Here is a 12,355-nt window from a genome sequence, read left to right as displayed (position 1 = left end):
ATGTATTTATATGTAAGAACAAGGAAGACACCAAACGTCTTGTGATTGGAGAGTATACTAAGTTCAAGCTTACAATACTCATGCCCTTAAAGTTGGCAGAAGTGGGGGCACTCTCCCCATTTTATGTTGCGAGAACTGAGATGGTGTGATGTTAAGTGATTTCCCTAATGGTACACACCCGGAGTCAGAGTGAGGTCTAGACTCCAGGTCATTTGCTTCCTGGGTCCCTACAGTAAGCAGGGCCTGTATTCTCTGCTGATGAAAGTCACCCACTGATTGGGACAAGGCCCCTGCACACATTTATAAGATGCTCAGCTTGGTATGATAGGGCAGTTAAGTTGCCCTCAGAGGGACAAATCCTTTACTGGGTATTAAGAGTTCAGCAAAATGCCTGATTTTTAAATTTACTGGGTGCTCAATAAATAATAATTTTTATCCCTGCTCAGCCTGAAAAAAAAATCAGAGTTGGATTTGATCAGTGGTTTAAAAATCTGTGTTTGACAGCAGAACCCCAGTTAACATAGTGAACCAGATTAAAGGGGGTTACTCTGCTTGTGGCAGGCCTGTTGCCCTGCCTGCTCAGCCTTCTTCTCATCCCTTGTCTGAGGAAAAGGATTAAAATCATGGGATTAGGTATATTCCAAGGCCACTAGCTCTACATTTTACAAGTCTGATTTAGGACCATTCACCTACTCCCTGAGTGAGCTGAAATTTCTATTTCTGTATCAGTACAGGCCATTTCATCAATAGAACTAATTAGCAACACCTTAAGGAGAGTTTTCTATGAATAGAAGGAAAAAAATTACGAATAGTTTGGAAAGATGAGACTTCAGCCCATAAATGCAGATTTTCCAAATCAAGGTGGGAACTCCCTGACTTGACGCAGGCCCTGCACCAGTGATACGCTCTTACTCTTGAAGAAGCCCAATCGGAAGACAGCGAGTGTGCAGATGGTGAGGATGTGAACATGGTGTGACTGGGGACTCTGGCTGCTAGAGAACACACAGCCCACTGTGCTGGCCAGGCACTGCATGGTCCACACTGGTCCTGGCTGTTCCCCATCTCCAGGTCTCCCATTCTTGATATGAAATAAGGACTTTTCATTTGCGAATTTGTGCTGGACTAGGAGTCTGTTTTCGGCAGGGCCATTTTCCCATTTTTCTGTACTTCTTTTCCTTCTCCTCTCCATACTCTACCTCAGCAACCCTCAGGAGAGTGCTTGATGGGGTAATAAATGCTGGTGAAACACTGACTTGCAGAGGCAAGTGATACACTGGAAACTATCACTGAGCACCAGGTAAAGCAGGTAGGAGGGTCCTCTTCTGGATTCTACCAAGGACTTACTATACTTCTTAGGATAAAGGATTCATCTTTCTAAGCCCCAGTTTTAGAATATATGCAAAAACACTCTGTTCTCTGTAAAGCGCCATACAGATGTTCATGGCTATTATCGTCATCAACCTTAAAATATGAGCAAACTCCTTTCCATTTTGAAAACTGCTGTGAGGCTTTAGCCAGCATCATTTTCTATTCAACATTTACTGAGGCCCCACTTTATACAAAGTTCTGAGCTGAAGGTATAAAAGCATGGGGAGAGAAAAACTGTTAATTTGCCCTTAAAGAGGTTAATTACTCAGATGGCCGTTTAACTGATGGTGTCAAGTGACCTTAGCCTAAGAGGTCTCCTTATCCCACAACCCAGGGCTTTCCTCAATAGCCACCTGCTGAGCCCAGTGGGGCCTTCTGAGGCCTGGTCTTTGGGTGGGGACACACCTGGCGCTGGAGTATACTTGGCTGACCACTTCCACACGAACGGCACCATTGCAATTTACTCCGCTCACTGGCACACTCAGAGGACACCCAAGGGGAAGCAGCGCATTCTTAGCCACCGGCCCCAGTGGTCCTAGGCTAGCACAGCAAAGCTTTCTCGGCAGCAGATGCTACACTCTATTTCTGGGGAGGCTGAGTGATTATCTTTTTGTTTAGGGGGTTGTTTCCTGTCAAGTGTGAGCTTTGGGATTCAGCTGAGGCCTGGTGGCAGTTCCCAAATAAGTACAAATATAGCCATGAAGCAATTTCATTTAGGAAGAAAAAAGAGGCTAATTAGGCTCATAGAGGGGTCAGCCTGTGCCTTTGTTAACAACTGGCAGAATCAGGATATAAGTCTTGCTGTGTTCAGTGGGCAGCTTCTTGGTTTCTGTTCAGTGCCAGCCAACTAAATGCATCAGCCTGGGGAAGCAGCAGCAGAGAGCATTGTGAGGCAAGCACAGAGTCACAGGATCCCTCTGAAATCTCTGGCAGGTTTCACAAACCCCAGGAGGCAGAACAGCACTCCTGGTGTTCCAGTCATGTTAACAGCCCAGAAAGAACTCAGTGAAACTGCTCCTGGGGCCAGTGGCTCAGAAAAAATTGGAAGGATGACCTGTGGTAGCAATACGCTTGTTCTCGGCAGAGAAAGACCAGCCCAGTTAGCAGAGCCTGAGGAGAACCATAACCGGGCCCAAGGAGAGACCTCAGCTTTACCCACTCCTGACCCCGGTGGTGGCACTGGCCTCCCAGCCTTTCCCTTTGGCTGGGCAGCTAAGCACTCCTTTGATCTGACCCTGGTCCTGTGTGACTGCTTCTCTGCCCCAGTACCTGGAGGTCTTTGTCATGGCCCTGCCTCTCCAGGATCAGCACCCGGTCCTGTAGCTCCTCCACAGTCCCTTGGAGCAGGTCATTCTCCTCTAAGGTGGCACTGAGACGGTGCTCCAGCTCCCGTTTCCGATCCGACAGCATCTTGATCTGAAAGGGTGGAGAGCCACAAGGGTGGTGTGGAGTTACACCCGGGCTGATGAGTAGGGAGGGAGGGACCAGCCCCGGAACACGAAGGCAGGTGTCTCTCCAAGTGCTCTGCGCAGGGGCCTGGTGCCTCCACCTCTGAAGGAACAGCTGTGAACTCTTAAGCTGAGGCGAAAACCCCTCCCCTTTGGAAACCTGTCTGGGAAGGAGTAGGAGTTGAACTTTGGGGAAGCTGGAATGTGGGGTGCCAGGCAGAGGCAAGGAAGGTTAGTGCTCTCTGGAAATTCCAGAGATAAGACAGAGGAGGGCCCCACCTTGCTGCCTATAACTTTTTTTTGGCCCTGCCGCACGGCATGTGGGATCTTAGTTCCCTGACCAGGGATCGAACCTGTGCCCCCTGCAGTGGAAGCGCGGAGTCTTAACCACTGGACCACCAGGGAAGTCCCCTGCCTACAACTCTACTTCAACCCCACAGTTTATGGGGCAGTGGAACCTAATCTGCAGGACCATTCTTCTTTCTCAAGTCATGAGCACAAGAAAATGCCCAAGACAGCCTCTGGAGCCACTGTATTCTCATATTCTATGTCTCTCCTTTGTCCTTCCCCCACTGCTGGCAGGTCTGGCTCTTGAGTCATGGTCCAGACCCTGGGTTAATGGGGGAGCCAGAAGGATACAGAAAACAGAGCAGCGCCTGCATCAGCCCGTGTCCTGGGAAGGAACACGACATGGACACAAGTAAATAACTGATTTTACTTAAAGTGTCTTTTGCTTGAGCAAGAAATTTGTGAATAGAAGCAATTTTTCTCTTTTTATTAAACAGGTTGATATGTTTGTACACTGAGTATCTAGCTAGTCTCAAGAAAGATACAGACTTTTTTTTTTTTTTTTTTTTTTGCAGTACACGGGCCTCTCACTGTTGTGGCCTCTCCCGTTGCGGAGCACAGGCTCCGGATGCACAGGCTCAGCGGCCATGGCTCACGGGCCTAGCCACTGCACGGCATGTGGGATCTTCCCGGACTGGGGCACGAACCCGTGTCCCCTGCATCGGCAGGCGGACTCCCAACCACTGCGCCACCAGGGAAGCCCACAGACCTTTTTTTAGAAAGGTCTGTCTTGTCTCTTCCGTTTCAGTGAGAAAGCAGAGGAAAAGAGGAAAGAGATGCTGGGTAAGAAGCTGCCTAGCACTCCCCAAGGCCAGCGATGCTTCAGCCCAAGAACCCTGCCCTGCTCAGGTGCTATGGGAAGCCTTCCCAAATCCCTTCAATTGCTAGTGGCCTTGGGAACTTTTGGAGTCCTGCAGGTCCCCCAGCTCCTCCCATTTATCAGTTCCCTGCTAGACTGATCTCTCAACCAGTTTCTTGTGAATATTCTCCTGTTGTGTTTAAGATGTTCTCCACGCTCTCTAGTCTAGCATGACAACAATTCACTAAAAGGACCAACCTCAGACTGTTTCCCAGGGAGATTTGGAAATGAATGTCTAACTTGTCCCAAGCCCTCTGAAATCTTTACCTTCCCCCTGCTTTTTGGCTGTTCTCACTCTCTGAATTCTGTTCATAGGGCACAGATCTTCCCTGGCCACCCACCCATCAGATAGGATGCTGTCCTGGGGAAATGAAGTATGTGGCCTTTGTCCAGAGGGATCAGGTATCTGGCCAAACAAAGAAACACTGTCTCTCAAGTGTGCACCTGGGTAAGGGACCGAAAGGAGCAGGCCCTTTTGTGAAGCAGCGTTACCCACATGAAGGGAATTCTTACTCTAGTTGGTTTTCGTTTAAATACCCTCTGACCTTTACATTTTCCTTCCCATGGATCGCCTTTGTTTCCCAAGTTCCACTCAGTGAAGTCATGAGGTAATATGGTTCTGATACACAGCCCCACCCCTTAAAAAAACTTAGCAGTTCAGCTCTATGTGAAGTAACTTATTTGAAATAAACAATTTCATAGCTTGGCTTTTAAAAGTAGCAGTGTTATTGGATGAAGCAAGGAATTGGCATTAGGGAGCCAACTCCCTCACCCCATCCTACACACCCTGAAACTTGGGACCAAATCTGGCCATAAATATTCCTGGGAAAGACCCTGTGTCATGAGGGTCTAGCAACAGTGAATTGGGGGTGGTGGGGAAAGGAAAACAGGCAACTCGATGGAGTCAGACTTTGGCAGAGGTGGTTGAACAGCACATCATGCATACAAACCGTCACAGACAGGCATGCCAAACCCACCAGCACAAACTACTTACTTCAAGAACCTGCTGCTCAATACCAGTAGGAATCCCAAGGGAAGGGAAGAAGGAAGGGAGTGAGAGCCAGGAGAAAAGAGAAGATATTGACAGACTTTAGGAAAAAATCTTCATGTCATTTATGAAGCAGGAGAGCAGCCATCTGGGCCTCTTGGGCCTGACCACGCTGGCTGGTTCCTTCACCACAGTTGGGGTGCACGATCATGTGGCGCTAGACCGTCCCTCAAAGCGTGACTCAGCCAAAGGGCTGCTGTTCGGACACTTGGTTGAGGGGTCCTGGGAGCAGATTAGGTGGAAGCCTCCTCAGGAGAGAGCCCCCATTTGGGCTGGTGATATGACCCCTCCCCTCTCCTCCCCACAACTGGATTCTCAAAGTATTGTCCCCTGAGTGCTACTTTTTTTCCCCCTCTGGCCCACTCAGGCCATAGACCCTGACTGCAATCTCATATACTTTTAATAACATTACTTTCTTCCAAACACCACACACAGTGCTTTCCAAGTATTAACCCACCATATCCTCACAACAACCCTATGAAGTAGACACTTCTATTACTCTCAGTTTATAGGTGAAAATAATAGGCCCTATTAAGATGGACTGAACTGGGCCCAAATGGAATGGAGGAAGGGAGGATTCCCTTTCCAATCTTCTACTTAGGATTGGCATGGATGTTCTTTGAGGGATCAACATATTCAGTAAAAAGTAGGGCATTCATAATTTCAACACACTCAGCAGTAACTCTGAGCAACCTTATTTTTCTAGACAACAGGCTACCCGGAGGAACAAGGTCAAGTGTTCCCCATTCAGTTTCTTACAGATATGTCTCCCTAGAGATTTTAGATAGAGCAGGTTTTTGTTCAGAGGGCTCCTTGTCTAAAAGACCTGGCACGGCACCTCCAATGAGAAAAGTACTTCCATCCAAGCACTGCTGCACGGGGAGGCTCACCTCGGCCTGAAGGCTTTCGAGTCGGATGATGTGCTGGTTGGTTGATGAGTTTTTCTCCCGAAAGTCTTCTCTGAGGGCATGGACTTGCATGGATAGCTGTCTCTCAACTTCTGATGCCTGCAAGCAGAAGAGACCATAGAGCTGATTTAGAGGTTGTACAAAAGAGGCCTGATTTGCCTTTCATTTCTCAAGCATCTCTTTGCAACTCTATTCTACAAGTACACGATGAGAAACTGGTCTCCCATCCCTGGTCCCTTTGTTCCCTCACACCCAAACAAGACTAACCCCTATCCCTACCTCCACCATGAATGACTCTGTCTAGGTCTAAGACCACTTTGCTGATCAGAGGAAACAGGCCTAGAAACTTGTAAGTTCTCAAATGTTAGTTATCATCATTATGATTCTGCACATAGCAGAAGCTCAGCAAACATCTAAATTGCAAGACATTCTCAGTATTTTACATGGAAGAATAAGACCAATATACCTAATACCTTAGAAATTCCTTTATTTCTCCCATGCATTTCCTTAGTGGGGCCCAGGCAAATCATCTCTGTCTGTATTTCTTACTTCCAGTCAACATGGGTACTATTCAAAATACCCTGTCATGTCTGTTGAGACTTTTTCTGTTCATTCCTCAAGAAACTTTCGATTCTCTGTGGAGTGCTGGCTGAGGTGCTCATTTCCCACCCTAATCCATTTATTCTCTAATGCTGAAACACAGCAAACACCAAATACCATTCGGTGTGTCAGCACCTTCTCTTGAATATGCAGGAGAGTACTTTGAAAGAATTCACCCTTGGAAAGATATGAACTCAGTCATCCTCCGGAGGGTCCAGCCAAGCCCCCACTGAGGAAAGTCCTGGACCCTGCCCTGTGGAGGAGAGCCACAGGACAGGTTAAGTAACTGCCTCAGCGCTTTTCTGAGGCCAAATACGGTCAGTAAGCTTTATGCGTTCTCAGGAAAGATCATGGTGTGCAGAAATGGTTGGGAAAGGCTTTCAGAGGAGGTGGGATGGTAATAATGTTGAAATGGTAGGCTAGCTGTTCAATGAGGCTCTTACAGTAATGGTTATATGTTCAACAGCTCCTTTTATCTTCAAGTGCTGTATAATCAATTGTCCATCTTTTTTTGGCTCCATAGATTCAACAAATGTGCCCCCCGCCCCAGACTACAGCACCACAAGAATCAACCTATAGTGCTAATTTTTAAACAATTACAAAACATACAACAAAAGAAAATTAAACCATCTCTTTTTCTTCCTTATTCTAAATTTAATTTTAGACACTACCAGCTTGTTTCTTAATCACTTAGAAACACAATATTAGTCATCCTTGCCTAAAAATAAAATTAGTATTATTTACTGAGTACTTCACTATGTGCCAAGAACTGTGCTAAATGCTTTACCTCAATTGTCACAACCAAAGTAGGGCCTGTCACCCTCAATTTACTACCAAGGCAACAGGCTCAGGGAAGTCAGGGAACCTACCCCACATTTTAGTGAATGACAGCATCAGAATGGTAAACTTTGGGCTGTCTTACTCCGAAATTAGGACTGCAACACTGCCTTCTTACACAGTATCTTGAAATAGTTTTTCCTATTTCTATCAGTCACTATTGAAACTAACTTCATGAGTCCAATTTAGAAAGGCTCGTTTTCTTTCTTTTCTTTTTCTTCTTTTTTTAAATACTAAGCAATTTTATTTGACTCTTGAAATTTCTTCGAATAGAATTTAGGGCCCATAAGGAAAATTTCCTCTTATAAATGCTGCAGTTCGATTGCCTATACTGAATTCAGTTGACTATCAGGGTTTCAAATATGTTCAGATTACAAAGCACTGGGTAATTCAGGCAGCTGACCTCATTCTGAGCATCACTGCCTTGACATGAATCATGAGACAACCAAAGAGATGCACTGAGGGCTACAAATCTAGCCCAGGTGGTAACAGAAATGCTCCTGTAGACAGTCTCCTCTCAAAGTGATCTTCCTAGAAATAAAATTTGTCTCTTCCCTCCAGGAAGCATGACACCAAAGTCTCAGCTCCTAACCACTATGTTATAATGTTTCCTTTAATTGTCTGACTCCTCAGATGTGCCCAAGGATATACTGTTCACAAAGACTTCTAACCTACAGCTTTCATATGAATCTCCAACAGCCTTAAGAAGCAGGAATTGATGGCCTCATTTTGCAGACAAGGAGGTGGAGGCTGAGAGGAGTGGCACTGCCCTGGTCTTCAGCCTCCCGGTTCTGTGCTGTCCCACCACACCATGGCCACCTCCAGCCAGGTGGCCAGTCATTTGTCTGTGATGGTGATGGAGGGGAACGGATCAATCAGACATAAGTACCATCTGCAAGGAGCTAATGCACCTTCCAAAGTATATTATTTCCTTCTTTTTCAGAGATGAAAACTGGCTCAGATACTTAGACCTGACTACCAGAATGAATATTAGCTATTTCTGCACATAAATTAAATGATAATCTCTGAAGTTTGACATAACTCTAATGTTCTAAATGCTTTCTGAACAAAGTATCAGAAAGGTTACAAAGCCAATTTTAGTTCTATAGTGGATTTCAGAGCTTCTCTGAAGTTCTTCAAGTAGGAGAGTAAGCCAGAATAACAGTGGTCTTTCTGAAGAGATCTGCCCTGCTCCTGAGAGGAGGGATGTATGATGAAAGGAAAAAAAAGTTAAGGGTCAGATGGTCAGGGTTAAGAGTTCCTGTCCTACCATAGATATGGGTATGAGTTATATGAGTCATTTAACCTCTTTGAGTCTCACTTTCCCAATTTACAGACATATTCCTCCCTTACATTGTAACACAAAAAGGACAGGTTTGAAGGTATGCCCATTTCCCTATTTGTAATTCAGGACTTTGTGGGATTGAGTCTAATCACTGAAGTGTAAGGAAATAAAGAAAGGAAAGAAATATCACATTGCTACAAGTTTAGGGCAACTAGGATCAGTTGTTTGCTTTTCAAAAAAACTCAGGTACTGAGAACACCATGTGTATGTTATAAGGAGCTGTCATACACACAAGTCCACTGAGAACAGCCTGTTAGGTGATTTGGCCAACATCATGAAGGTAAGCTAAAAAATATAGGGAAATACAGAAATATTCAGCAGCCATACCTTTCAGTTCTGTTCTCCTGGTGGCCTTGCAAAGATAAGCTATTTAATATCCAGGAGCCATACCTCTCTTGGAGATAAAAAACTTCCTCCTTCTAGGTTTAGGGCAGCTAGTCATGGCCCTGGGACCTTTTTTGGTGGTGGTGGGGTTATATTAGGATAATTCATTTTGAAAGCAGAAAATGACAGGCATGGGACTTACAGTTTACTTCTCAAAATGATGAGTTTTGGCTACCGTGCCCGATTAAGCAGCCAGTAACAGCTGTGGCAAAACTGTGACAGAGAATGACATCTATAATCATAGGTGAATATACAAAAAGATGGTATGCTTTTAGCTCAGGTATTCTTTTATTCTTAAACTCTTAAATTTTTTTAATAATAAGAGTAACAGGTGACTTCCCTGGTGGTCCAGCGGCTAAGACTCCACGCTCCCAGTGTAGGGAGCCTGGGTTCGATCCCTGGTCGGGGAACTAGATCCCACATGCATACCACAACTAAGGAGTCCGCATGCCGCAACTAAGAAGTCCACATACTGTAGCACAGGGAGTTCAGCTCGGTGCTCTGTGACCGCCTGGAGGGGTGGGATAGGGAGGGTGGGAGACGCAAGAGGGAAGGGATATGGGAACAGATGTATATGTATAACTGACTCACTTTGTTATAAAGCAGAAACTAATAAAATAAATAAATAAAAATAAAAACCCTCGAAGTGACTAAAAAAAAAAGAAGTCCACATGCTGCAACTAAGACCCGGCGCAGCCTAAATAAATAAATAAATATTAAAAAAAAAAAAGAGCAACAAATGTTTAGAGAAAAAAAAATTAAGATGAATTGAAGGACTGAAATGAAAGTTTAAGTCCCTACTTATTCCTAATCAGCAGTACCACTCTCCAGTGATATATCTAATATCAACCATATTAGACATACTTCTTGTGAGTCTTTGTAGAAATTTTCTATTCATATCTATCTATCTATCTATCTATCTAAAACATTACTAAAATTTTGGCTATAAAAATACATATAGTGGGCTTCCCTGGTGGCACAGTGGTTGAGGGTCTGCCTGCCAATGCAGGGGACACGGGTTCGTGTCCCGGTCCGGGAGGATCCCACATGCCGCGGAGCGGCTGGGCCCGTGAGCCATGGCCGCTGAGCCTGCGCGTTCGGAGCCTGTGCTCCACAATGGGAGAGGCCACAACAGTGAGAGGCCCGCATACCGCATAAAAAAATATATATATATATATAGTGTTTTAACATCTTTCTATGTCAATATGTAAATCTACCTTATTCTTTTTAACAGTTATCTGGCGTTTAGTTATAGGAATATACCATAATTTATTTAAGTAGTCCCTGCTTATGAACATTTATAGAGTATTTCAATTCTTTGCTATTATAAACAGTGCTTTCAAAAAATATCCTTGCTAATCAATCTTTGTACTTGTGGGAGAACACCCTGTAAGTGAATAAATTCCTATAAGTGGAATTACTAGATAAAAGGAATGCATATTCATTTTTATAGGCACTGCCAAACTGTCCTCCAAAAATGCTGGATCAATTTACTGTACCCCTACTGACAGAGTGCAAATATGCCTGCTTCCTAATACCTTGCCGCCACTGGGTATTATGAAATGTTTTAATCTTTAGATACTTATTTCTAATGTTCTGAAAAACATCTTTTTTACTTTCATTGCATAAAGATTGAATAAAGAAAACAAGAAATTCAAGAAATAACTCTAGTTCTGTTAAAGAATGCTGAGGGCCTCCCTGGTGGCGCAGTGGTTAAGAGTCCGCCTGCCGATGCAGGGGATACGGGTTCGTGCCCCGGTCTGGGAGGATCCCATATGCCGCGGAGCGGCTGGGCCCGTGAGCCATGGCCGCTGGGCCTGCGCATCCGGAGCCTGTGCTCCGCAGCGGGAGAGGCCACAACAGTGAGAGGCCCACATACCGCAAAAAAAAAAAAAAAAAAAAAGAATGCTGAAAAGTTTAACACATACATTTCTTGAACTATCTGAAATAAACTACTTTTATAATCTGAGTGCTCAGGTAATTATTTATTATTTAATTAATCCTCAAATTGGCAAAAAAAAAATTGACAGTGTGTTCCTTCTGCCCGATATGCTTGATTTGGTCAAGTACCATCTAGGACAGATTACTTTCTCTCCACTGAGCAGAGCTGTTCCATGATTACTTTTCCAATTGACATGATTAGCAATATAAGAATATATCCCTAAACTATAACATATTAAATTTGTTTAAACTGGCCAAAGGAGAACTGTTAACTATATACTTTTTCTTAATTTTATTTTTATTTTTGGCTGCGTTGGGTCTTCATTGCTGTGTGTGGGCTTTCTCTAGTTGCGGCAAGAGGGGGCTACTCTTTGTTGTGGTGCGCGGGTTTCTCATTGCAGTGGCTTCTCTTGCTACAGAGCACGGGCTCTAGGTGTGTGGGCTTCAGTAGTTGCAGCATGTGGGCTCATTAGTTGCAGCACGCGGGCTCAGTAGATGCAGGAGTGTGTGGGCTTCAGTAGTTGTGGCGCACAGGCTTAGTTGCTCCATGGATCTTCCTGGAGCAGGGATCAAACCCGTGTCCCCTGCATTGGCAGGCAGATTCTTAACCACTGTGCCACCAGAGGAGTACCAACTATATACTTTCTTGCTAAATGGAGGCAAGGAAGTTGCATTAGTTACACATGAGCATCCATTTAACTTATTTGTGAAAAGAAAAAAAATGAGCCAATTAACTTAGAAATTATAGTAGGAGAGATCTACCATTTTATTTTTATTTTTTAATTGAAGTATGACTGATTTACAGTATGTGTTATTCAGTTGTACAGCAAAGAGATTCAGTTATACACACACACACACACACACACACACACACACATTCTTTTTCAGATTCTTTTCCACTATAGGTTATTACAAGGTATTGAATATAGTTTCCTGTGCTATGCAGTAAGTCCTTGTTGTTTATTTTATATACAATAGTGTGGATCTATTAATCCCATAAGTTTGTTTTCTATGTCTGTGAATTTGTTTCTATTTTTGTAAATAAGTTCATTTGTATTATTTCTTTAGATTCCACATATAAGTGATATCATGTAATATTTGTTTTCCTCTGACTTTCTTCACTTAGTAAGATAATCTCTAGGTCCATCCATGTTGCTGCAAATGACAATATTCCATTCATTTTTATGGTTGAGTAATATTCCATTTGTGTGTGTGTTTGTGTGTGTGTGTGTGTGTGTGTGTGTGTGTGTGTATTGCACAGTTTCTTTA

At 44.1% G+C, this 12,355-nt stretch overlaps 1 protein-coding gene across 4 annotated transcripts in view; it reads right to left on the bottom strand.

Annotated features, from left to right (window-relative positions):
• Positions 1-12,355, bottom strand: part of BICDL1 (BICD family like cargo adaptor 1) — a 94,752-nt gene that overhangs the window by 21,675 nt on the left and 60,722 nt on the right. For all 4 annotated transcript variants that reach the window (XM_060118762.1, XM_060118758.1, XM_060118761.1 and 1 more), the window contains exons 3-4: positions 5,962-6,078; positions 2,638-2,784 (exon numbers count right to left, since the gene is read on the bottom strand). In XM_060118762.1, coding sequence (XP_059974745.1) covers positions 2,638-2,784; positions 5,962-6,078 — 264 coding nt within the window. The remainder of the gene's footprint in view (positions 1-2,637; positions 2,785-5,961; positions 6,079-12,355) is intronic.

The sequence above is a fragment of the Mesoplodon densirostris genome, chromosome 15, assembly GCF_025265405.1.
Source record: "Mesoplodon densirostris isolate mMesDen1 chromosome 15, mMesDen1 primary haplotype, whole genome shotgun sequence".
NCBI lineage: Eukaryota > Metazoa > Chordata > Mammalia > Artiodactyla > Ziphiidae > Mesoplodon > Mesoplodon densirostris.
Note: the sequence above shows the minus strand (reverse complement) of the source record. Positions and strands in the feature narration are given on the sequence as shown.